Below are 27,984 nucleotides of genomic sequence, written 5' to 3'. Positions count from 1 at the left end.
GGGCGAGCCCGACACCTACTGTGGAGCACCCACGGGGACACATCTCGAAGAACCATTGTTACTACAGGAGAGTAACTTCTCTACAGCACTGCAGTAGGAAGGGCCCCAGGCCAGGATGGTATACCACCAGAGGTAATCAAGTGTGCGTTTGACACACTCGTGGAACCCCTACATGAGCTGCTGTGCCTGTCCTGGAGAGAGGGTGAGGTTCCACAGGATATGGGGTCGCCAACATTGTAACCTTGTATAAGAGCAAAGGAGACAGAAGTGACTGCAACAAGTACCTCCTAAGACTACAATCTCCCTCCTAAGTATCACTGGTAAATTGTTTGCTTGTGTCATCCTCAGCAGACTCCAGAAGCTCGCTGAGAGGACATATCCTGAATCCCAGTGTGGATGCCGCGCCAAGAGATCTACCATTGACATGATCTTCTACCTGAGTCAGCTGCAGGAGAAATGCAGGGAGCAGAGGAAGCCACTCTATGTCGCCTTTGTCAACCTGACCAAGGCTTTCGACTCGGTCAGTACGGATGGACTGTTTAAATTGCTCAACAAGATAGGCCATCCACCATGACCACTCAAGAGGATCCAGTCTTTCCACAAAGACATGAGAGAAACCATCCAGTATAATGGCACATCATCGGATGCCTTCAGCATCAGGAGTGGCGTCAAACAAGGATGCGTCCTTGCTCCAATGTTGTTTGGGATCTTCTTCGCACTCCTCCTGAAGCATGGCTTTGGATCCTCAACAGAGGGCATCTTTTTGCACACAAGATCTGATGGGAAAGTGTTTAATCTTGCAAGGCTGAAGGCTAAGTCTAAGGTGTGGGAAATGCTCGTTAGAGACATGCTGTTCGCAGACGACGCTGGTATAGTGACACACAAAAGGCCAGCTTCAAAAACTGCTGGATTGCTTCTCCAAAGCATGCAAAAACATCAGGCTTACCATCAGCCTAGAGAAGACAAACATACTTGGTCGGGACGTTGCTGAACCTCCATCAGTCAGCATTGACAATTACACGCTAGAGGTCGTCCACGAGTTTACTTACCTTGGGTCCACCATCACCAACGCCCTGTGGCTGGAGTCTGAGCTAAACAAGGAGGATGGGAAAAGCAGCCACAACTCTGTTCAGACTTAGCAAGAGAGTGTGGAACAACAACAAGCTGTACACTCACACCAAAATGCAAGTCTAAAGAGACTGCATCCTCAGCACCCTCCTCTATGGCAGTGAGTCTTGGTCCTTGTACGCCCGCCAGGAAAAGAGGCTGAATGTCTTCCACTTGTGCTGCCTCAGGCTCGTTCTTGGGTATCGTGGAAAGACAGAATGCCCAACAACGCCGTCCTCGAGTAAGCTGTCCTCCCCCAGTTGCACTACAAAGATGTCTGTAAGAGGGACCTCAAGGAGGTAGACATCGACCCAGATAGTTGGGAAGAGCTGGCAGATGACCACAACAGCTGGAAGCAGGAACTGCACAAGGGCCTTTAGAAGGGCGAGATGAAGATCAGACAGCTGGCAGAGGAGAAGCGAGCCTGTAGAAAGGACAGGAAGGACCTGCCAGACACCCACTACATATTCAGCAGATGTAGCAAGGACTGTCACTCTCGTGTGGGCCTCCACAGTCACAGTCAACGCTGCAAATGACATCTTAAATGGAGTTATGAAGGGCACAATCCATAGTCAACGCAGACTGAAGGATGCCTTGGATTCCTTGGACACGAGGTTCAGATCTTCCTTTATTCCTTTATCTTCCAATAATTCTTCTTCTTCTTCTATTTCTTTTATCATATTCAGAAGTTTTTAACAAGAAGCACAAAAGACTGTAGTAGTGCTCACAGTCTAAAAGAAGAACTTAATAGAAAATTGTGAAATAAAACAAAAAAATATAAAGGACATTAGAAGTGTGCAGAGGAGGGTGGGGAAAGAGCACAGAGACTTTATGGGAAAATGAAGTGAATATTGATGGTGTCATCAAGAATGACTTATTTAGTGAGGGTGTGGAGGAAGAACAAGAGGGGGACTTATGCCAGGGCTGCATGCAGTAGGGCCTTAAAAACAAGGATAAGTTTGAACTTAGTTTATAGTTCAAAAAGGAAGGTCGTGAAATTTCTGAAAAAAGGGAGGAGTGTGTGACGTCTTTTAGGAGGTGAGTGAGAAGGATGATTTGGCAGGGATATTTTGAACCGTTTGGATGTACAGGCAAATTTAATAAAGGAAAGACCAGTTACAAGCACAGTGTAGTAATCCAATGTGGGAAATTACTTTGTAGAATAGAGCAGTGATTTAGCTGTTTGAATGGTGAAGATATGAAGGAAAAAGGTTGAGCTGATCCTTTTATTTTAATATCTTGGTTGAATAATAGTGTAGATTTTTGTTTAAACTGCATTTTTAGAGAGTTTACTTTGCAAATGTGTATGTATTTTAACCGGTGAGAGGTACCCAGGAACACGGTCGTAAATCTTTGAATATTTAACCCTAATTAGAAGATCAGTTTAAAAAAAAAAGCCTGATCCAAAATTTTGTGTGAAAATATTCCATCTCATTTCTCCATTTTTGTGGTTCAAATTTAATAAAATTGTACTTAGTCAGTTTTCCTGTTACAGTAATGTCATTTGAGCACAGTTAGACAGTGCCAAAACAGCACATTCCTCCATACTCTTTTACTCGTTAAATTCAGCTTAACTGGTCACTCTGATTTTTCCTTTTTTTCTCCTGGTTTTTTTTTTTTTTTTTGCTGCCCTCTATGCTCCTGATTCCTACTTTGAAGTCTTTACTCTGTGCAGAAATGGCGTAAAAATCTCTGGTCTGGCTCAGGAAGTAGGCAAGGGGGTATTCAGGGAAACAGTAAGAAAACTGCTTCTTTCGGTTCCCCTTGTGAGCAATGTGTAAGAGAGTGCTGGAGTGAGGCTGGGATTAGGATGGACATGTTGGAGGAAGATAATAGAGAGGGATCCATGCTAGTCTATACACTATCAAAACAAAAAGCAGTCAAGTAGCACTTTAAAGACTAGCAAAATAGTTTATTAGGTGAGCTTTCGTGGGACAGACCCACTTCTTCAGACCTGGTCCTTCAGACGTGGTCTGAAGAAGTGGGTCTGTCCCACGAAAGCTCACCTAATAAACTGTTTTGCTAGTCTTTAAAGTGCTACTTGACTTCTTTTTGTTTTGGAGAAAGATGTTTACCGTGCAGCACTATGAAAATTGCAGGCAGTTCTGCATCCCACAGGGCAGTCTGCAGCTGAGGACTGCTCTGGCTGTGCTGTAGTACACCCAGACACCCAGCTGCAGTGGTCCACGTGGGACTTGAGCAACCCCCTGCCCACGGTGGGGGTGGGGTAGCTCCAGCCCCCACCAATTAACTGTAACTGGTAAACCTCATAATAAATGGATGAGGGTTACCTTTACCGGTTAACTGATTAATCAGTTAAACATTAACATCCCTAAGTGTAATATTTACAGATCTTTCTCTGCTGGCTTCCTTCCCAGCCTCATGGTATCCCTTAGACATGTATTGTTTGAAGTGTTTAGTGATAGATAGATCATTTTAAGCAGTCATTTTGTGGGATATGCTGATTACATTTGAAGGTATTATTCTGCATGGTTTTTGCTAGTTTTATCTTTGTTAATTGATGCAAAAAATGTGACTCCATAGGTAAGGTTGAATTGAGTGTTGCATTAAAATTTGGACTTCAGTCTCTTTAGTATTCATGAATCAGGCATGGAAATTTCACGGCAATGAAAAATGTCACAGGATGTGAAATAAGCCCTTCCCCTTGAAATTGGATCTACCGCATAATGCTCAGTGCATCGTACCAGGGGCTTCTAGCTGTAAGTCCCAGTCAGGCCGGGGAAGGAGAGGACTTGTCATTCTGCATGGCTCCTCTCAGTCTCCGGGAAATCAGACCCACTTCTGAGCGCCTCCCCATGCTTCAGGAAACTCCAGCTCCACAGGCTCCTGCAGCCACGTGTGAAAATTGGTCTGAAATCCCCCTGATTCTGGGATTGCCCCAGCCAGGAAGCATTTAGCTGTGAGTCTTTGCTGGGCTTGGAAGAGCTAGGTCTTGTCCTTCCCTAGCATACCAGCTCTGAGGGTAGAGGATCAGACCCACTTCTAGCTGTGTTTTGAGTCAGGACCCCCATGGATACAGCACTAAAATTTTGTCTGTAAAAAGCTGGCAACATTGCAATGGTATTACAACTAATACCTTCAAATGTAATCAGCATATCCCACAAAATAATTTTAAAACCTGGTAGCCATTAAATTAATGAAAATGGGTTGAATGAAAATCAGTAGAGTCCTATTCATGAAAACATACAGCTATACACCTTGCCCAAAATGACACCACTTAAAACTTTAGTGCTGCATAAACTTTGGGAGAAAATGAAAGTAAATGTGTTATGTAATTTGAGCTATATTTAATGTCATTAGGAATTGAACATTTCATAGTTAGTGTGTGCTGAGCTTATTGCCTACTGGAGGAGCCCCTTGCATTCCTGCATTCCTCTCTACAGGCTGTGAGTGTGCCACCCTCCCATCCCCTTCTGTATGAGGACTCCCTGTAATTCTCCCAATTACTTCACTGCCAGGTGTTCTGTTTGCCTCCTGTTTCCCACTTCCTCTGTACCAGGTTCTCCATTCCCCTGCTGCCATGCTCCATCATTCCTACTTCCCACTCATGCCCCATATTTCTCCTCTCCCCTCCCCCTCCAGTCATACCAGGATCCTGCAGTCTCCCTGCCCTTCAGGGCGGGCATCAGAGTCTAAATTTAGACTCCTAGTTTATGTATATAAAAGGTGTGAAATAATTTTTATGTGGCAAGTAAATGTATGTACCCGTTTAAGTGTTTGCAGACAACCTTCCAGAAGTGGCATTAAAAATAAATAGTACTGAGAATTTAAAGATGTCATAGACCAATTTTTCAAATGAATTTTAGAAATACTGAATCTGATTTAAATCAAGGATTGATGGGGGCCAGGATGGGAATAAAATGATTTAAATTCCCTTGTTTTAAATTGCTCCATCCTGAAGACTAGGTGCACTCTCAAGAGTAGGATGGAACTGCGTACATATAAATTCATGTTTTTTCCCCTTCTCTTTCTATGATTTAGATCTCAGGTGAGAAAACAGTACCTGCTTCTGCCTTATTGTCCATGTACCTTTCTAGCACTGCTGAAGTATTTAATGCCACAGTGGTTAGCATACTATTCCATTTCAAGGTTTAAAATAGGTTGCCTTTTTGTGGCCATAATGTACATTTCTAGTAATAACAAATATTAGAAAAACTAGAGCTGTTGCTGTTTTTTTTAAAGATTATTCATCCTTAAAGCAGAAGCTGCTGTAGAAGTGTGTTCTACTTTTTGAAGCAAAATGCACTGCAGAGCAGAAGGGGCTGGAATGACTGTGAGAATTTGGAAAAAGGAAACCAAAGTTTGTAATGATTTTTCTGGAAGAATCATCCCATTAATGCATATATGGGAAAATTATTGTTGTTACCTTTTTTTTTGAATATCTGATGAAATTTTCGTTTTTACTCTCTCCCCCTTTTTCCCCCAATGTGTACATCTACAGAAGCATAAGATAGACCTTTTCTACAAACTGCGCCATGTGATGAATGAACTCATTGACTTGCGTAGACAGCTACTGTCAGGTCATTTGACACAGGATCAGGTGCGAGAAGTCAAGAGACACCTTACAGTGAGACTGGACTGGGGTAATGAGTAAGTACAGGTACCACCTGGGTGCCATCTGCTTTAATTAATATGGTATGTTTTCTGTGTAATGGAATTTGCAAATAGTTAAGCTGTTTTATTCCTTGTAAGTGAAACCACATTTTTCTTTTTACATTCTGAATGTACAATGTACCTCCTTCCCCCAGAGATCTACATAATTGAAAATTCTAAAAATGTATGATTTACTTCTACTATTAATTCCTTTCCATAGAAATGATTAACATGTACAGTGAATATTAAACCTGAGATATTCTAGACGTTGTAATTTATCTGCATTATTATTAACATTCCCGTCCTGCCATTTAAAACACTGTTACCGTCAGTGGAACAGCTGTACAGCTTTGTTGTTAATTGACACTGTAGAATAGCAAGAATTGACACTGTCTGAGAAACTGATTAACACTGTTGATCTGACGCTTATAGTATTCAGATTTAATTTTGTTTTAGGTCTTGTAATCCGTATAATTCTCTGATGATGCTTTCTCAGTTTTTATGGCCTGATGGTGAGTCCTGTTGTACAGAGGTAACCATATGAATCTTCTTTTTATGGAGCCAGTGGCATTACAGTAGTTTAGAGTTGAGTCTGGAATTGTAATTGATTCCTTAAATATAAAAAACTAGCCCTATCCCAGAATCAGCTCATGGAAAGCAACAAATGTGAAATGCTTGGCTTGCCTAGTACTGAGGCAAAGTGCCATGAACGGATACGTTACTCATGGCATGCACATGACCTTTTCAGAGGAAATGTCACCCTCCTTAGGCCTACAACAACCTTTCTTCAACCTGGATGATGGATAAGCTATAATAAATGATACAGAGTAAAATTCTGTATAAATTACCAAAAAAGGAAAAAGGCAGTTTTTCCTCCTTAACTTGCCCAAGTCATGTGCACATTCCTTGAGCATGTGTCCAATGGATAAAAATACTGGAATGAACTAATGAAAACTCAATTGGCCCCTCTTGTTAAATTTAATGTATTAGTTTCCTCTTAATTGAAAAAGAATCTCTGAAGGATGTAGGCTAGCAGAATTACATAAGTGATTGTTCTGCATTTTAATTCGCACCAATGTAAATAGAACCAAATAAATCCTTATGATGCTTGGGGATTCAACCCAGACTAGTAAAGGGTTGTTTTACCACCTGTCCTGCAGCTCTAGACACCTCAAATGATATTGCTGTTGCTCGCAGCCCTAACAACAGCTAGCAGTCATACTCTAATTTCCACTGCTCAAAACCATCCCCTTTCCAAAGTAACAGAGAGATAGGAGTCTGTTCTGGTATAGACTCCCCTTATAGAAACAATCACTAGAGGCAGATGCTGGTTAAGTATAACATTCACTAGGTATACCAGTAATATAGTGGTATTCTAGTAACAGAGAGTAAGCTGTGCTAGTCTATACACTATCAAAACAAAAAGCAGTCAAGTAGCACTTTAAAGACTAGCAAAATAGTTTATTAGGTGAGCTTTCATGGGACAGACTTACCTAATAAACTATTTTGCTAGTCTTTAAAGTGCTACTTGACTGCTTTTTGTTTTGATAGTGGTATTCTGTGTATGGTGTTAGAGAAAGATAAGAACTTATGCTGTGCTAGAGAAAGAGATGGCTTGAAATCATAGAGCGAGAAATAGATCAGGATACCAGATAAAAGTAGGCATGTGGTAAAATGTGTACTTGTATGCCAGTGTGAGAAACATAATAGCAAAAAAAGGGGAGTTCTGCTGGGATAAGAGCCATGTATGAGACGTGGTTGAATGCAAAAAAAATCAGTGGTCTGTTGTAATATCTGTCTGTAGACTATATAGGAAAACTGAATAGGGTCATAGAAATAAGAGCGTAGAATTGTATCTAAAAATGCCATAAAATTTAATCAGATACAATTTCTGAGTAGGGAAGAACATATAGTAGAATCCATATAAATTCAAATCCTGTGTCACAATAGTACAAATATATTAATGAGATATACAGTAAACTTTTTTCATATCCAGCAGTCCCGTGACTTGGAGGTTGCCGGATATTCAAGTATTCTGGATAATAAAGAGTTATACCCAGAAATGCATAACATTAAAGAAGAATAGAGACAAACAGAAATGTATGCAGAGTACTTTATCAGTAACAGTCGTACACTGATCCCTCATTAAATGAGTACTTTACTTACAAGTACTTGCTAAAATGAGGGACACATTTACCTACCTTTGTTCACTAGACGAGTGAACTCCCTCCCGCTAATACAAGCCTTACGCCACTCACCGCAGACCCAACCTGCTGCAGCCTGAACCCCCCGTCGGCCCTGTAGACCCAACTCACAGCAGCCTGAACTCCCCGCCAGCTCCACAGACCCAACCTTAACTCTCCCCTCCCACCTGCCCCTCAGCTCCAACCCTCTGCAGCCTGATACGCTGCCGGCCTAACAGACCCAGCTTGCTGTGGCCATAACCCACTTACCCACCCAATCTGCAGCAGCCTTAACCCCCACAACCACCCCATGGACCCAACCAGCAGCAGCCTGAACACCTCCCCCACCGCCTGCCCCAAGGACCCAACACACCACAGTCTTAACACCCTGCCCTGCCTGTGGACCCAACCCACTGAAGCCTTAAACCCCTCCCCCTTGTCTGCCTCATGGACCCAACCTGCCACCAGGTTTTAACCCTCCCTCCTGCTCATGGCCCCAAACTGACCCCAGCCTTTAACCCTCTCCAATGCCCACCCCAAAACCCAAAGTTCACTTACTGTTCAAAAAGCAGTGCCACATGCTGTCGCTCTTTCACTGAATTAGGAGCACTTGGAATGAATCGGAGACTTTTACATGTATTTTGATGGGAATTTAGTGTCCCTCTTACGCGTTTTCACTTACGAGCAGGAATTTGGGAACCAATTGTGCTTGTATAGCAAGGGATGAGTGTATTGTACACTGTAAACTTACACTGTATTTGCTGTAGTTATATGTATTTACTTCCACTATACTGAACGTATGGAAAACATAACTAAAATTTACTTACGGTTAAAATGCCAGTTATTTGAGAGTTCTGGATGATAGAACGTCAAATATGAAAGAGTTTACTGTACAAAGAGTCTCCAGGTAAGGGAAAGTATGTTGAGTACATAATGGTGAGGGACTCAAAGAGCCAGCTAAATATGACAAGACAGTAATAACAAATGTCTTCAACTATCCACATATATATATTGAGAAACAGAGCAATTTCAAAATTTGCATCTGGGAATAGCTGGCTCTGTGGCAAACAGGAGAGAAGCTACACTTAACTTAGTCCCAAGAAACTCTTTCTTAGATGTTGGTTCAAAAATGACTGCAGTAACAGTTATGGTAATCATGATATTACTGAGTGGTGAATACTGCCTGGTCACAGGGAAGAGCTGGAGGGGTCTCAGAAATCAGTGCACATAAACTTGATCTTGAGAATTGTTGTTTGAGAGTGACATTTGCAACTTTTTTCTGCAGTCTCCACCTTTGTAGTAGAATTCAGAGGGAATTCTAAGGCTATGTCTACACTATGAGATAAATTTGAATTTATTAAAATCGATTTTGTAATGTTTGAATTTGGGTATCCTCACCTCCCCACAAATTCCCCACAAAGTTAACTTATTTCTGGGACACTCAATTGCCAAACGTGAACTGTTGCAGCAGTGCATTGTGGGAACCTGTCCCACAGTTCCCTCAGCCGCATAGCAATCTGGGTGTTTTTGCTGGTGAAGCAGGGAAAAAAAATGCCCTGCACGTGGTTGTGGGTATGTGATGTCATCTTCCCACATTGCATTGCCCTCTCATGGAAAATGGCCATTTTTCCAGAAGGAAAGAACAAGAACTAGGCCATCAACAAAGATTGCCAAAGTAACCAAAATCTCTTGCTTCTATAATTGAATTGCTTTTTATAACTGAATTATCAAAGTTTTACAAAAAGCATCAGGTGTCTGAGTCTTCCCAACTGGCTCACCAGCCATTGTCCCTCCTCCCTCGATTACATATGATCCCTGAAAATAATACAGGAACAATGTAAAGCTTGAAGAAAGAGTAGGACAGTAAAGGTTTGTGAAAAAAAGATTTTGTGAGTTAGGGTTTTTGGCTTTCCAGCTCATTACACAGAGGTGCCCAACATGGGGGATGAGGCTCGCCAAACTTGCACACACGAGTGCTTCTGTACCCTGGGTGCATCCAGGAGTCTGTCGTCTCAACTGGCCCTCCAGCCACTTTTCCCTGTGTTAAGGGGGCAAAAGCTTGAGGGAAGGGAAGCAATGAGTTGCCTAGAGAGGTGGTGGATTCTCCATCCCTTGAAGGTTTTAAGTCCCGGCTTGACAAGGTCCTGGCTGGGATGACTTAGTGTGGGTTGATCCTGCTTGAAGCAGGGGGCTGGACTAGATGACCTTCTGAGGTCCCTTCGAGCCCTAGGATTCTATGATAGCATAAGAACTAGCAGAGATGTTACAAAAAACAGCACGTGTTTGCAATGGGTTTAAACTGCAGCAAGGTGTCTATGTCTTCTAAACTGGCCTTCCAGAAGTTTTCCCATGTGTTAAGGGGACCAAAGCTTGAAGAACGAGAAGAATAGTAAAAGTTAGGAAAAAGATTTTTGGCTTCCCACTTCACTACATAGAGTTGTCCAGCGCGGGGGATGGGGCTCACCAAATTTCAACAAGTGGTGGTGTTCAGGTTTGGGGGCCATCCCTGATTGACTGTTAGGGGGCTGGACCCTAATATCCAATGGGTGGGGCTGGGTGGATCAAAGGATGAAGGGCAGTTGACATGGTCCTTTCCATATTGATCAGGAGAGGGGTCGAGCCCTGACTGACTATGTGGGAGCCGGCCCCCTCATCTTCATAGGGGCTTGCAGGGTCTGTGGCTGAAGAGCCAGTTGATGTGGTCCCCTCCTGTGGCAGCAAGCCTCCAAAAATCTTAGCTGCTGGGGGACCCTTCCCCCCCGGTGGCAGTAAGCCCCTGAAAAACTTTAGGGATGAAGGGGTATGGGGTCTGTGGCTGCAGAGACAGTTGAGGTGGTTCCCCCCACAGCAGCAAGCCCCAGAAAATCTTTGAGGGTTGTGGGGTGGCTGCAGAGCTAGTTGATGTGGTCCTCCTGTGGCAGCAAGCCCCTGAAAATCTTTGGGGGCAGGAGGTGTGGGGCCTGTGGCTGCACAGTCAGCTGACCTGGTCCCCCGGCTCCCCTGGTAGCATGCCTCCAAAAATCTTAACTGCCAGGAGACACTTCCCCCACAGTGGCAGCAAGCCCCAGAAAATCTTTGGGGGTGGAGGGATAGGGTTTGTGGCTGCAGATCCAGTTGATGTGATCCCCCTCCTGCCATTGCAGCAAGCCTCCAAAAATTTTTGGGGGTGTGGGAGTAGGGTTTGTGGCTGCAGAGCCAGCTGATGTGATCTCCCCCTGCCCCCACGGCAGCAAGCTCCTGAAAATCTTAGCCACCAGGGTGACTCCCCCTCACACCCCACCGTCCCGGTGGCAGCAAGCTCCTGAAAATTTTTCCTGCCTTTGGAGACTTCACTGCACACAAGCCAGGGTATGGTGCTGCCTGGCCACATGGTCCTCACTGAACAGCAAGCATGTCCTTTTCTTGGGTCAGGAGCTAGCCACGTGATGTGGTTGGGCGCGGGAAAGATCTCCGCTCTATGGTGCCTTTTGGGGAGTCGGGGGAGCCCTGCACAAATGTAAACAGCAGAAAATAAGTTTCTTGGTCTCTCATACGAGCATGACCTCCCCAACAGCCTAGCTGCCAAGTGGTGCAGTGGGGTAGGGGATGGCGCCAGTGCTGAAATAAAAATCCAGTGGCTCAGCTTGTACAGGTAGAGGCAGAACCATGAACTCCATCTTGGGACTCTTTTTAATGGGGAGATGTGCTCACAGCTCTTATGCTAAAGAAAGAAATTAGTTTCTCAGCCTCTCTTACAAGCATGACCCCACAGCTGCGCTGATGGCAAAGAAAGAAAAGAAGTTTCTCAGCCTCTCATACAAGCATGGCCCCACAGGCACGGGCTTCCTGTTACCTAATTCCTTTGCACATGAAGAGCTGTGGAGATGGAAGCGGCCGGAGTGAAGGACTATAGGGAATTGTGGGATACATATGGGACACCTCTGGAGACTAAAGTCTATTAATAGGCATGGCATTTTCATAATAGCCTTAATTAAAACTTGACGCTACATCCAGCCACTTTTGGCGATGTTATGATATTGACCTGAGCGCTGCCTGAAATCGAGATCATGGTATTTACAGTGAAGACAGTGACACTGTAAAATCAAGCTGTCTTAAATTTGACTTTATTATGTAGTGTAGACATAGCCTAAGAAAAGAGCTTTACCCAATTTTCTTCTCTGATAGCCTCTCCTTTTCCTTTGTGTCATGGAGGGCATAATTGTACCAAAATTCTGATTATTATCAATTATCCCAAGTTAAATGTTTCTTAATCCTTTTGAAGACAAAAGCAGTACTTTTTAAAAAAATTAAATCAGTAAATAGTAATATTGACAGTGAAATAGTGACAACTTTACAGTAGTTTGGAGATCGTCTTATTAACTTTTAGAATCAGTAAGAACAATTTAGCTCATAGGAATAAGGGGACTTCGAAGTAGGCGAGGTCCTTTCGAAAAGGAGCCCCTTCAGGACGAGCCGCGAGGCGCGTCAATTTCGAAGTGCCACAGCCCCCCGCATGCTAATGAAGCGCTGAATATGTATTTCAGCGCTTCATTAGTAAACTTCGAAATGGCCATTTGCATGGCCATTTTGAAGTTTGGGGCTAGAGTAGACACGGCCCCAGTGTAGTAAATAACTCAGTAACAACTATGGGTGTGAAATCAGACTATCTGTGATCAAATTAACTCACACAGAAAAATTATACAATACAAAAACACCAAATCACATATGGGTGAACACTTTTCACAAAACAATCACTCTATATCTGACATCTCAGTCCTCGTCCTCAAAGGAAACCTGCTGAGCACCTTCAGAAGATAAGCTTAAGAGGTTAAACTCAGAACTATGCTAGATACTAAAATCATGCTTGATTTATAGCTTATCACAACAATCTGTACCTTTTAGAGACTTTATGCCCTGGTTTAGGTTGTTACATCAGTCTTATCTGTCAGCATGACAGTCCTCCATCTGTGGTATGGCACCTTCTTCCTCACTGAACAAAGTTTGTGAATTACCTTGAGTGAAATACTTATAGGGACCATCACTCAAGGGAGACAAATTATTTGCCTCCCATAGTGAGAGGAGTCCTTTGAGATGTGTGGTTCCTATCACTATTCCATTACCTGTCCTTCATCTCCTCTGCAGTGAACCTTATCCTAGAACTGTTCGTGTAGAAAGGGAACTGAAGAGGTCGATGTGCTTTTATATATTTGAGGAATAAATTGTATCTGTTGTAGTACAGTTAGGGTGACCATCCATCCTGTATTGGGTGGGACAGGCCCATATTTCGGGCATCAAAAAGGCGTTCCTACTTATTTTTAAAAAGGGGCTAATTGTCCCATATTGGCCTCACACCAGCTGACCTTTTCCCTCACCAGCGTACTGTATGTGAGTACGTTCTCTCCAGCCGCAGGAAGAGGGAGCCAGCAGGGGGCCCTAAAAAGGCTGGAGCTCTTTCTTGCCTCCCTGAGGCTCGGGGAAGCCGGGAGGAGCACAGGCGCTTCTGCCACCTCCTTCCCAGCTCCATGAGACACGGGGAGCAGGGAGCCCACCTCAGTGGCTGCTGCCCCGTTCTTGGCTCCCCGCATCTTGGGGAAACTGGGAGGAGCACAGACATCTCTTCTGTTTCCTTCCTGGCTCCCCAAGGCATGCGGCAGTTGGGGACATCAACCTGGGAGGCAGCCCTTGGCAGCCACAACCAGGGAACCACTTCCCCTCCCCCCATCTCCCTGCATCATATTTGGGATAGGAAGATACAGTCACCCTAAGTACAGTGGTTTAATTTAAAAACATTAATTTTATAATGAAGGATAAAACCAGTTTGAGAGAGATCCCTCATACTACATCTTGAGAATGCCAGTAAAATCAGTAGTATCTCTCATGTGGGTTAAAATGGTTTAAATGCGTGATTGTTTGCTGGTGTTTTTGTTTGTTTCCTTTAATAAAATGTTAATTTTTCAAGTCTCCCCCCCCCCATGGGTTTTCCACAAACAAACAATCGGATTTTTGGATGTGGGGAAGATCACAGCAATCTTGCTTTGCACCAAATTCTTCTGTCTTGTAGCACAGTTGACTTAAGCAGATTTATACCATAATGAATCTGGTTTTGAGCTAGATTGCAGTGACAAGGTACCTAGTTTTCAGAAAGGTGCATCACTCTATAAGCTCTGGAGCCTCCATGGGAAAGAATAGACTCTCTTTTCTTGTTTTCTCCAAGATAACGGTAATTTGTGATTGTTCATAATAATAGCACATTACTACATCCCCTTGCCTGGCCTACCACATTGAGTGGGGAGTACCTGACACACCATCCTTTCTGAGCTTTGCACACATAGATCCATGCTCCAGGAAAACTGCGTATTGTCTTGAGGAGTGTGTTACTCCCTCTTATGCCCTTGATTAGGCTTATAGGCCTGGCTAATTATAGTTCTCTGTGAAAAGGCCACAGGGCTTTTGAAGTTGAGATACAAACTTTGACTGCCAGTGAGGATTAAATCCGAACGTGAGTCTAATGACCTTCAGAACAGTTAAGTGAGTCATGTATTTCATGTGGCTTTTGTTTAACAGTTTTTGTGATTGAAGTTTATTTTTAAATCACTTAGATGCAGTGGCGGTAAGTATTAAATAATTTATTTATAATGGTACAAAATATAATAAAGTCCAGAGCTCAAACCAGGCTGGAAAGCGCATCCCAGCCTCTACCTCACACACTCAGTGGAGAGGCTCAGTTCAGGAACTGGTGCCTGGTCCCCCTGCCAGATCCTGGGGCTAGGAAGCAGGCCTGGACCCCCCCAAAGGAGATGCCAAGGCTAGGTAGCATAGCCCTCCCCTCTAGACCATCATCACCTTCACTCTCGTGGGTGGTCCCAGTAAGCCCTGTGAGACCTCCCACCTCCTGCTCTGATTGCCAAAGCCCCCATTGTTGCCCTGTGCCCTCCAAACATTGCCCTAATCCTCCATCCCCACCCTCAGTCCTGAGCACCCCCAAACCTTCCAGTCCCCTGCCCTGCTCTGTGCCCCATCCCTACCCTACTTCCTGCACCCACCACCCCCTACCCTGAGCTCTTCAAACCCTGCCCTGAATCATCCACTCCCAGCTGCTCCCCTGACATGCGCACTGCCCTCGCATACTGAATTATCTGCCCTGAGCCCACACCCACTGTTCTCAATCTGGTGAATTCTTCCCCTTTGCCTGCACCCTCCCAGCCATCCCAACCTGTGCACTCTCTCCTGTACCCTCACCTCCTGGCTGGAGCTCACTGCATACCCAAACACCTGCTGTCAGCCTCCCCACACACTGAACCCTCTGCCCTGAGCCCGCCATCTCCTTCCCTCGCTTCACCGACACCTTTTACCCCCTGCTCTGAACCCCCTCAACACCCAACACCATGCCTTGGATCCTGCACCTCCCACCCCCACAAGGACCCAAGCATTGCAGAATACGTCTGGTAGTACCTCCTATTTTGTAAACAACAGCAGAGGCTTTTGCAAAATGTGAACCACACATTAAAAACATAGATATAATTTGTTTTCTGTTTTTAAATAGTGGTTAAAATAATCATCCTTTTTAAAGTTCATATGCATAGTTAAATTACTTGTATACAATCAAAGATTTATAGACTGATTTTGTAATCAGTTAACATGACATAATGCCCAGTCTGTGACAGAAACCTGTGTCATTCTATCAGTTGAAGAAGGGCAGGACAGGGCAAGTCTAAGGTTTAACTGAGGGTGCAGTCTGGCCATAAATGGAAAAAGGACCGTGCTGAGAGAGATGGTAAATAGTCAGCCTCATAAAATGAGATAGAAATGACATTTGTTTTGAAAACCAGATCCTCCTCACCCCTTCTGATTATGGTTTGCGTCTTTGTTTAGATGATTGACTCAGTGTAGCCACGTGTCTGAGTAAAATCACTCTCCCCTTTAATTAGAGAGGTAGCTGAGTTAGTCTGTCTCTTCAAAAACAACAAGAAGTCCTGTGGCACCTTAGAGACTAAGAGATGTTTTGGAGCATACTCTTTTGTGAGCAAAGACCTGCTTCGTCAGATGCATCTGACAAAGTGGGTCTCTCCCCTTTATAATTATGAGAGATTCTTTCTAATCCTTAAATAGAGGAAATATTCCTTATACTTATATAAAGGATAGGAAAGGATGGTCCATCAGTAATATAGGACTTGGAATTAGACCATCTGAATGAATAAGTAAAGATTGCTATGCAGGCATGCATTACTTAACAGTAAAAGTTTATTTTTCCTTATAAAGTGCATTAGGTTTTTTTAAATCACTCCAATGAGCAGTAAATAGCTGAAAACATCTAGAAAGAGCACAAATAACGAACAGTTGCAATTCAGAAAGAACTGCTAAGGAAAATTATAATCTTGTATGCTGTAGTCCAAGTTAAATTAAACCCTGTTTTGAAATCCATGAGCTTTTTTGTTCTTCCTTGTTATGAAAATCATTTTACCTTCTGTCAATTGCAATATAGCACTTAACGAATACTGAAATGAGTAATATTGTACACATAGTGAAGAGTGATGTGATCTAGTGACCTAAGCAGGTAATTGGAAGTCAAGAACTCTAAAGTTGTAATCCTGGCAGTAACATTGACTTTTTGTGTGAGACTTGCCTTTCTGGTTTTTCTATTTTTGTCCTTTCCTTTCCTCAAATATCTTGACCTGGGTTGGAACACAGGCAACAACATTCTACCTTTTTCATTCCCTTAGCCTCCTGCTTGTTTCTTGGTTGTAATGGGCTAAATCAACTGTATATTGTCAAAAAATAGTTGACTAATATTTATATATAATATTCTATAAACTGGAATATCAAACTGCCAATCTAGTTGCCAGACTAGTTGCTACCAACATTCTTAGCTGTGTGTCTGTGACTCGTATGGCTAAATGTTTAACTAGCACAAAGGTAAAACAAAAATATTCTAAAATGCATGTATCACCAAATATTGCCAATACATATATGTTTTGGCAAATTAATAATGCAGTTCACACTTCCCTAAAAAACTGTTCTCTTACATTACACCTATTTTAAGAAGGTTTTCATCTTAGAAACCTATTCGTTTAAAAGTTTTAATAATTTTATAAGTCACTGCATAGCTCTTATTCGAATTACTTTATCTTCAAACAAAACAAAACAAAAGTCATGTAGCACTTTAAAGACTAACAATATAATTTATTAGGTGATAAGTACTACATGACTGCTTTTTTGTTTTGTTAGAATGCATACTAACACAGCCACTTCTCTGTTACTCTGTTACTGTTTATCTGCTGTGTTTCTGGGGGAGTTTGTACATTTTTTTTTGAACTAACATGTATCATAAATTTGGATGGTGTCACCTGCTACCTTGTCTTTTCTTATGTGATACAGTAGGTCCAGGTAGCAGTGGGAGAGTTCTAAAGGGGAGATATATAAGCCTCAGGCTAATTAAGATGTGGTTTCCTGTAGACTAGGAAAAGCTGCTACAGGTTAATTGAAACACCTGTAGCCAATTAGGGCCCTGTCAGGAACCAAATACAAAACCCCTGCTTCAGGCAAAGTAGGGGAGAAGAGGAGGGACAGTGAGTGTAATTGAGTCTTGCTCGGTCCTGTCCTGTCCTGCTCTGCCCTGCTTCATTCACATCAAAGCAGAGAGACTCACTCATCCAATATCAAGGACCAAGGATAATCTTACCCGAGGGAGAAGAGGGTAAGCAACCTATGGAGTTTGAGTGTGGAGCTGGGGCTCAGAATCTTTCCCTGCTTCTTTTCATTAACAGCTACCTGTGCCACTAGTGGGGCCCCAAGAGTCAGGACTGAAGGGATAATGTTGTAGCCTTGGCCAAGAAACGTGAAACCCACCATGCCAGCATTAACCATTTTGTCACGTTTACTATGCTCCACATCACTGGAATCCCTTAGTGTTGTGTATAATTTCAGAACACTTAACTATTACCATTTTCTGTCTCAGTGATACATTTTACATTCCTTGTGTACAACATTATTCTTTGCAGCACAAAGCTGTCATCAGTTCTGCATTTTCTCCTCTCCACCTCTCTCCAAAAGACAAAACTGAAACCCTCCATGAGTTCCATACTTGCCCTCTTCCCAAATTCATCAGTCTTTCTACCACCATCACCCTCTGGGCCAGTCTGTCATACTGCTCTCTGTTCAGCAGCGTACTGAGGATCCTCTAAACATCTTTCCTACATGACGACTGTTGTTCACAGCAGCAATAACCATTCAGGCAAGTTGTTCTATGGGCTGAGGAGCAGATGAACAAGCCTGGGGAATGAGTACTTTAGATGATGGGCTCTGTGGTCATCTGAGGAATAGGTCCCCTTTGATTCAGAAAGGAGGCAGTTTTCCTTGAGCTATTGGAACTTCCTTAACCCTCCTTAGCTGGAGCAAAAGGGTAGGAATGGGACTGGGAGGAAAGAATCTCTCCTGGTTTATGAGTGGAAGAACAGGGCTTTAGGCTCCTTCCTTGTATGAGTGAGGCTGGGTGGGTGCCAGTGTGGAGACTGGTGGACTAAAGCAGTTGTAGTGACAGAGAGATAGCCACGTTAGTCTATTCTATCAAAACAAAAAAAGCAGTCTTGTAGCACTTTAAAGATCAACAAAATAACTTATTAGGTGATGAACTTTCATGGGACAGACCCACTTCTTCTGCTCATCACGTAGTCTACAGGAAACCACATCTCAATTAGCCTTAGGCTTATATATCTCCCCTTTAAAACTCTGAAGAAGAAGTGGGTCCGTTCCATGAAAGCTCATCGCCTAATAAATTATTTTGTTAGTCTTTAAAGTGCTATATGACTGCTTTTTTGTTTTGATAAAATGGCTGTAGTCACTATAATGGTAACTTGACCACCTCCCTTTTCGATGTGCTGCTGGTGTGGCTGCAGGGAAGGGGTCATGAGAAAAGCATGGTGTATGACGTACTGCAGGTTGGTACCCAAGAAAGGATTCCTTTTATGGCAGTTGCCATGGTCACAACAATAATAATCTCACTTGGGACTGAAAATTTTAACAATCAGAGCCAACCGTTTTGAGGAGGGTTGTCAAATAATCTTTCACTGCTTGTATCCAACTGTTATCAGCTTGTCTCCCCTATCAAAGAAAACTGTGCACACCCACAGGAACAGTAATCCAGGAATCAAGACCTTCAATAAACTATGTTGCCATCTCTTCAGTCACACCTACTCACATATATTCAAGTTACGTTGTCATAGGACTTAAACAAATCAGCCATACCATCAGGGGCTCATTCACCTGCACATCTGCTAATGTAACATCTGCCATTATGTGTCAGCAGTGCCCCCTCTGTCATATACATTGGCCAAACTGGAAAGTTTTTCTGAAAAAAAATAAATGGACACAAATCAGATACCAAAAACCAGTAGAACACTTCAGTCTCACTGAACACTCAGTAATAGATTTGAAAGTGGCCATCCTACTACAAAAATCAAAAACAGACTTAAAAGGGGTACTGCAGAGCTGTACTTCATTTGCACACTTGACACTATTAATTTGGGTTTGAAAAGAGCTGGCTTACTATCAAAGCAGTTTTCCCTCTCTTGCTGTTCACACCTCCTCATCAATTGTTGACCTCATCACTTGATAAGATAACTCACTTCTTTTATATGGTAGTATATTTATACCTGCCACTGTAATTTCCACTCCTGGCACATGAGGAAATGGAGCTTTGCCTGTGAAAGCTCTTGCCCAAATAAATCTATTAATAATAATAATATTGAGGAATTTAAATTATGGAAAATGATATTCAGTGTTTGATAATTGCAAATGAAAACGAATCCCAACTATCCATATAAAATGGTGGAATCTAAATTAGCTGTTAACACTCAAGAAAGAGATCTTGGGGTCATTGTAGATAGTTGTTTGAGAGCATCCACTCAATGTGCAGCAGCAGTCAAAAAAACATAAGAATGTTGGGAATCATTAGGAAAGGGAGAAATAAGCAGAGAATAGTTGATTGCCTCCTGTAAATCCACATTGTGCCCTCATCTTGAATACAGCTTGCAGATGTGCCCCATCTCAGACAAGATGTATTGGGATAGAAGGATTCAGAAAATGGCAACAAAAATTATTAGGGGTATGGAATGGCATCCATATTAGGAGAGATTAATCAGACTGGAAATTTTAAGCTTGGAAAAAGTAATGACTAAGGGGGGGAAATGACTGAGATCTATAAAGTCATAACTCATGTAGAGAAAGTAGATAGGAAATACTGTTTTCTCCTCATAACACAAGAACGTGGGCTCATCACATCAAATTAGTAGCAGCAGGTTTCAACCAAACAAAAGGAAGTATTTCTTCACTTAGCACACAGTCAGCCTGCAGAGCTTGTTCCCAGAGGATGTTGTGAAGGCCAAGAATGTAACATGGTTCTAAAAAGAACTAGATAAATTTATGGAGGACAGGTTGATTTACAGCTGTTAGCCAGGATGGACAGGAATGGGGTCCCTAGTCTCTGTTTGTCAGAATGTTGGATGAGTGACGGAGAATGGATCACTTGATGATTACTTGTTCTGTTTATTCCTGATGGGTTTCCTGGCACTGACCACTGTTGGATGACTTTATACTGGGCTAGATGGACCTTTGGTCTGTCTCAGTATGACTGTTCTTATGGTCTTAGGGGAAATGGTGGATTCCGTACTTCTTACTATTTTCACATCAATGTGGACAGCCCTGAGGATTTAGCCAGACACACATTAGTAGGCTCAGTGCAAGGGTAGCTGAATGAAATTCTATGATTTGTGTTACTTAGGAGATCAGACTGAATAATTTTATGGTACTTCCTGGCCTTGGAATGTCTGAAGATTGTGGGCATTGCTATTGAGGTCATACTTCAAAACATACCACAGGTTTAACTGACTTGTGTTTCAATAAAATCTTTTGGAGGAGGATCTCTACAGTCCCGTTCAAACTCCTACTGTAGGTAATAAAGCCAAACTGCATAGTCCCTTTCAGTCTGAGCAATTGTTTATCACTGCTGTGTGTTAGTTTGTTTTTGAGATAATCTTTCCAAGGGAAAGGGTCAGAGATTCAAATATTGTTTTCGAAGAAAGCTGAGATTCTCCTTTACCTGGTCCAAAAACTGCCTCCATGGGGGAGGTAGGGAATACTTGCACAAACTCCTGCCAATTCAGTAGTGACTTTGTCCAATGCTGATGTCAGTTAGAAAAGCTGGCTCTCACCTTTGGAATTTTACCAAAGCAACGTAACTTTTGGAGCTGCTTTAAACAGTAATCAGCCTATGAGGCAAAAGTAACAAAAGGCTTTTTAAAGAGAAAGTCCTATGCAGCAGGAACTGCTTGGTTAATGGAGATTCATATTATCTAATTTTCTTCTGTTCCAGGAAGCAGTTCCATATTTTTTTCTAATTATTGATTGTTCTGGCTCAGGTCCATCACTGTTAGCAATAGTGGAACCTTTAATGTGAATGGGCTACTGACAGTCTCTGGAATTTTAAGCATTGTGTCATCTGACCATGCAGAGAGCAAGTCTTACCAACCCAGTTAAACGTTTTACATAATACAATTTGAACTTCAACCTACATTACAGATAAAAATGTTAAGTTCTTAAGAGCTACTAAAAGAAGATTTAATGTAGTTACTGTGAAACTGCACACAGGTACCAGTTTACTGCGAGTACATATTGTACAGGATTAACATTGTATTAAAAGATGAGACTCTTCTGTACTGGAAATCCATGGTGTTAGAGCATGCCACTAAATTTAGAATGCCAAATAAGCTTCAATAGTAATAGTTTTAGAGTGCTACTGTGGATGTTGTGTCAAATGTTATTAACTAAACAAAGTTTAAATAGAGAGAATGGAACAGTTTTAAACTATGAGCAGGTTTGGCAGCCATTCCTATAATGCTGTAGTGGTAGTTTGTCACTCCCTATAAAGGGTAGTACTCTGCATTCTGGTCTTTTGATAGTACAGTTTGTACGTGCCTAGTCCAGCATCCTTGGGACCTGAGTAGTCCTGAACAATGGAATTTGATGGACCAGGGGAGGTCAGGCCTCTGGGCTGCTGGCTGGGCTCCCCTTCTCAGCCAATGCTTTGTTCCCTCCCTGAAGGCTTCTGGTGGGGGGGGCTTTACTCCTGGCAGGACTCCCCACCATGGGGTTGTTGGGGTGAGGAGGAGCTCTGCTCCTGGCCCACCAGCCAGGCTGTCTGCCATGGGTCTGCTTGTGGAGCTCCAGTCCCACCTGCTGGCAGGTTTTCTACCAGGCTCTCTGCCACTGCGGGGCTGCAGGTGGGGCCCCATGCCCCTGGTGGGGCTCCCTACCACTAGCCCAGTGGCTGGACTCCACTCCCAGCCTGCCAGCCAACCAGCAGCTGCAGCAGCTCTCTGGCCCAGATGCTCTCTGGTCCAGCAACATCCACGGTACTGCCAGACAACGGATGTTGCCAGACCAGAGAGCTTCAAACTGTATTGTTAATAGCCATCTGTTTGTTTGTCACCCGAGAACCACATGTTTCAGAGGGATAATTTTTGTATACATTTTTGGAGTATGTGTGTGGTGTTGTTTTAAGGGAAGTCTTTTAGACTCGGGAAGCTTTCTAATCTATGGTATTTATATTGTGCTAATTATTGAAATGGATCTTCATTGGACTATGGCTTGGCACAAAACAAAAGTGAAGGCACAAAACAAGCTCAAACTAGCTAGAGACATAAAAGGTAACAGGAAAATATTTTATAAATATATTAGAAGCAAGAGAAGACCAAGGACAGGGTATGCCCATTGCCCAGTGAAGAGGGAGAATACTTAACAGAAAACTTGGAAGTGGCAGAGGTGTTTAACAATGGCTTTGTTTCAGTTTTCACCAAGAAGGTTGATGGTGACCGGATGGCCGACATAGTGAATTCTAGTGGAAATAGAGTGAGCTTAGAAGTTAAATTTTTAAGTTGAAAATTACTTAGAAAAGATAGATGTCTTCAAGTCACCAGGGCCTGATGAAGTGCATCCTAGGATACTCAAGGAGCTGATAGTGGAGGTATCTGAGCCATTTGCTTCTTTCTTAAAAATCATGGAAGTTGGGAGAGATTCCAGAAAACCGGAAAAAGGGAAATATAGTGTCCAGCTATAAAAAGGGAAGTAAGGACAACCCAGGAAACTACAGACTAGTCGGCTCAACTTCTGTGCCAAGAAAGATAATGGAGCAAATAATTGAAGAATTAATTTGCAAACAACTGGAAGATAATAAGGTGATATGTAACAGCCAGCATGGACGTGTAAAAAGCAGAGTCTTGAGGATAAGGGAGAAGCGGTAGACGTGGTATACCTAATCTTCAGTAAAGATCTTCTTCTCAATAAACTAGCAAAATACAACATAGATGGGACTACTATAAGGTAGGTGTATAACTGGCAAGATAACTGTTATAGGAAGGTTGTTATTAATGGTTCATAGTCACATTGGAAGGTCATAGAAAGTGGGATTCCATAGGGATCAGTTCTGGGACCTGTTCTGTTCAATATCTTCATCAGTGATTTAGATAATGGCATAGAGTGTATGCTTATAAAGTTTGCCTGTGATACTGAGCTGGGAGGTTTGTAAGTGCTTTGAAGAACAGGATCATAGAATAGAATCATAGAATGCTAGGACTGGAAGGGACCTTGAGAGATCATCGAGTCCAGCCCCCTGCCCTCATGGCAGGACCAAGTACGGTCTAGACCATCCCTGAAAGACATTTGTCTAATCTCTTCTTAAATATCTCCAGAGATAGAGATTCCACAACCTCCCTAGGCAATTTATTCCGGTGTTTGACCACCCTGACAGAAACTTTTTCCTAATGTCCATCCTAAACCTCCCTTGCTGCAGTTTAAGCCCTTTGCTTCTTGTTCTATCCCAGAGGCCAAGAAGAACAAGTTTTCTCCCTCCTCCTTATGACACCCTTTTAGATACTTGAAAACTGTTATCATGTCCTCCCCCTTAATCTTCTTTTTTCCAAACTAAACAAGTCCAATTATTTCAGCCTTCCTTCATAGGTCATGTTCTCTAGACCTTTGATCATTCTTGTTGCTCTTTTCTGGACCTTTTCCAGTTTCTCCACATCTTTCTTGAAATGTGGCACTGTAAGAGTCCCGAGACGCCCAGCCCTTGGCCTAGGGTGGGCGGTCCCCCAAAAAGGGGTTATAACACCAGCGCTGCACTGAGTTCGGGGCGGTCAGCAGTTCACCGTTACAATACAATACAGGCTCAGCCCTCAGTCTAGGGCGGGCAGCAGTTCTCAATTAGCAATACAGTACCGGCCCAGCCCTCAGTTCAGGGCGGGCAGCAGTTCACAGTCGTAACACAATTCCCGCCCAGCCCTCAGTCCAGGGCGGGGCAGCAACACAAGGGTTTTAAGCACAGGCCCCAGCCCTCAGTTTGGGGCGGGGCAACAGCACAAGGATTTGAGCACAGGCCCAGCATGGGCTGGCCCTGTCAAAGAGGGGTAGGGGGTCGCAGGCCCTCCCACTCCACTGTGACCCGGCCCGGGGCCCTGGGGGTCGCTCACACACAACCACGGCAGTGGGGATCCAGGCTGCAACACACTGCCATGGGTTTGGGAGCGTCGTTCCCTGGGCCACTTCCTACCTCTACCTCCACTGGCGGAAGGTTGCAGTCCATCTGGTCAGGGGATCCCGTAGGGTCGGTCTCCTCCAAATCATCTACCTTCGGGGGCTCCGGCCGGTCCCTCATATCAATGTCATTGGGATAGTTGGGCGGCGGTAGCACGGTGGACCCGAGACGATCCTGGGCCTGAGGGCTGCAGGGATCCGCCGGGACTCTGGGGCAGGCCGCTCCTGGGGCTTCTTCCAAGGCGGGGGGGGTCTCTGCTGGCATGAGGGTCCTGGCAGGTCTGGGAAGTCCGGGTAGTCCCCCTGGGGCATCTGGATCCGGGGTTGTTCGGAGCCACTGGGGGCTTGCTCCTCCGGCCCGGCCGGGCGGCGACAAACCCTCCGCCCTTGGTGCCGGGGAGCTCGTGCAGGCGCGTCCTCCCTGCCCGGAGGCCCAGGCTTCAGTGGGTCCCGAGCCCTGCCGTTGGCCTTTGTACCCCGGGGCCCTGCCCCCTGAGGGCCGGGCCTCTGCTGTTCTGGTTCCAGGCCCGCCCACCAGGGCCTCTGCGCAGCCTCCTCTGCCTCTGAGTCAGCAGGAGGCCATACTGACTCACTACAGGCGCCCAGAACTAGACACAATACTCCAACTGAGGCCTAATCAGCGCAGAGTAGAGTGGAAGAATGACTTCCCGTGTCTTGTTCACAACACACCCGTTAATGCATCCCAGAATCAGAACTCTGGCCCTCCCTCTTACTGGGACCCCACTCTTTAAATACCCCTCTGAAACCACTCCCCGAGTCATGCATCTGATGAAGTGGGTCTTTGCCCATGAAAGCTTATGCTCCAAAATATCTGTTAGTCTGTAAGGTGCCACAAGACTTCTTGTTGTTCTCTGAGTACGGTTATCCAGCCAGTTCTGCACCCACCTGATAGTAGCCCCATCTAAGTTGTATTTGCCTAGTTTATTGATAAGAATATCATGCGAGACTGTATCAAATGCTTTACTAAAATCTAGGTATACCACGTCCACCCCTTTTCCCTTATCCACAAGGCTCGTTATCCCATCAAAGAAAGCTATCAGATTGGTTTGACATGATTTGTTCTTTGCAAATCCATGCTGGCTGTTCTCTGTCAGCTTAACACCTTCCAAGTGTTTGCAGAGGATTTCCTTAATTACTTGTTCCGTTATCTTTCCTGACACAGAAGTTAATCTGACTGGTCTGTAGTATCCTGCATTGTTCTTGTTCCCCTTTTTATAGATGGGCACTATATTTGCCTTTTTCCAGTCTTCTGGAATCTCTTCTGTCTCCCATGATTTTCCAAAGATGATAGCTAATGGCTCAGATACCTGCTCCATCAGCTCCTTGAGTATTCTAGGATGCATTTCATCAGGCCCTGGTGACTTGCAGACATCTAACTTTCCTAAGTGATTTTTAACTTGTTCTTTTTTATTTTATCTTCTAAACCTACCCCTTTCCCACTAGCATTCACTATGTTAGTCATTCCTTCTTCAGACTTCTCCGTGAAGACGGAAAGAAAGAAGCCATTAAGCATCTCTGCCATTTCCAAGTTTCCTGTTACTGTTTCTCCCTCCTCACTGAGCAATGGGCTTACCCTATCTTTGGTCTTCCTCTTGCTTTTAATGTATTTATAAAAAGACTCCTTGTTTCCCATTATGCCCATAGCTAATTTGTTCTCATTTTGTGCTTTTGCCTTCCTAATCTTGGCCCTGCATTCCTGTGTTGTTTGCCTATATTCATCCTTCGTAATTTGTCCTTGTTTCCATTTTTTATATGATTCCTTTTTATTTTGAGACCATGCAAGATCTCCTGGTTAAGCCAAGGTGGTCTTTTGCCATATTTTCTATATTTCCTACACAGAGGAATAGCTTGCTTTTAGGCCCTTAATAATGTCCCTTTGAAAAACTGCCAACTCTCCTCCGTTGTTTTTCTCCTCAGTCTTGCTTCCCATGGAACCCTACCTACCAGCTAGCTCTCTGAGTTTACCAAAATCCGCCTTGCTGAAATCCATTGTCTCTATTTTGCTGTTCTCCCTTCTACCCTTCCTTAAAATTGTGAACTCTATGATTTCATGATCACTTTCACCCAAGCTGCCTTCCACTTTCAGATTCTCAATCAGTTTTTCCCTATTGGTTAAAATCAAGTCTAGGACAGCTTCACCCCGGTAGGTTTTTCAACCTTCTGAAATAAAAAATTGTCTCCAGTGCAGTCCAAGAACTTATTGGATAGTCTGTGTGTCGCTGTGTTAGTTTCCAAATATATATCTGGATAGTTGAAGTCCCCCATTACTTCCAAATCCTAGGCCCTGGATGATTTTGTTAGTTGTTTAAAAAAAGCCTCATCCACCTCTTCTATCTGGGTAGGTGGCCTGTAGTAGACTCCTAGCAGGACGTCACCCTTGTTTTTTTACACCTTTTAGTTTAATCCAGAGTCTGTCAACACATCTGTTTCCTATGTCCATCTCCATCTCAGTCCAAGTGTGTACATTTTTAATATACAAGGCAACACCTCCTCCCTTTTTCCCCTGTCTGTCCTTCCTGAGCAAGCTGTACCCTTCCATACCAACATTCCAATCATGTGTATTATCCCACCAAGTTTCTGTGATACCAACAATGTCATAGTTGTATTTATTTATTACCACTTCCAGTTCTTCCTACTTATTACCCATACTTCTTGCATTTGTATATATGCATCTAAGAAATTGATTTGATCTTGCCTCCCAGTTTTGCCCTGACCCTCCTTTTTCTCCGCCATTGTAGCCCATGCTCCCTCCCATTTCCGACCCATCTTTCAGGTCTCCATCTTCTCTATTTACCTGTGGGCTTTGCTCCCTGTTGAGCCTAGTTTAAAGCCCTCCTCACTAGGTTAGTCAGTCTGTGTCCAAATAGGCTCTTCCCTCTCCTCAAAAGGTGAACACCATCACTGCCTAGCATTCCTTCCTGGAATAGCATCCCCTGGTCGAGGAAGCCGGAGCCCTCCTGGCAACACCATTTACAGAGCCAGGCATTCACCTCCAGGATGCACCTGTCTCTGCCTGGGCCCCTACCTTTGACAGGATCATAATTCAAAAGAATCTGGACAAAGTGGAGAAGTGGTTTGATGTAAATAGGATGAAAATCAATAAAGGGCAAATGCAAAGTGCTCCACTTAGGAAGCCACAATCAGTTTCATGTATACAGAATGGGAAATATCTGTCTAAGAAGGAATACTGCAGAAAGGGATCTAAGGTCCACAGGGGACCACAAGCTAAATATGAGTCAACAGTGTGACATTGCTGGAGGGGGGAAAAAAAAGCAAAGGTGATTATGGGATGCATAAACAGGAGCGTTGTGAGCAAGATACAAGAATTAATTCTTCCACTCTACTCTGTGCTGATTAGACTTCAGTTGGAATATTGGGTCCACTTCTGGGCAATAAATTTGAAGAAAGATGTGGAGAAACTGGAGAGGGTCCGGAGAAGAACAACAGAAAGGTTATGGGTTTGGAAAACTTGATCTGTGAGGGAAGATTGAAATAA

The 27,984-nt window shown here is 43.6% G+C and overlaps 1 protein-coding gene across 1 annotated transcript in view; it reads left to right on the top strand.

Annotated features, from left to right (window-relative positions):
* The window catches only part of DOCK3 (dedicator of cytokinesis 3), a 428,244-nt gene that overhangs the window by 131,099 nt on the left and 269,161 nt on the right, over positions 1 to 27,984 (top strand). The window contains exon 6 of the mRNA XM_075006205.1: positions 5,570 to 5,718. Coding sequence (XP_074862306.1) covers positions 5,570 to 5,718 — 149 coding nt within the window. The remainder of the gene's footprint in view (positions 1 to 5,569; positions 5,719 to 27,984) is intronic.

The sequence above is a fragment of the Carettochelys insculpta genome, chromosome 11, assembly GCF_033958435.1.
Source record: "Carettochelys insculpta isolate YL-2023 chromosome 11, ASM3395843v1, whole genome shotgun sequence".
NCBI classification, from domain to species: domain Eukaryota; kingdom Metazoa; phylum Chordata; order Testudines; family Carettochelyidae; genus Carettochelys; species Carettochelys insculpta.
The sequence above is the reverse complement of the archived record's forward strand: the minus strand, read 5'-3'. Positions and strand labels throughout refer to the sequence as shown.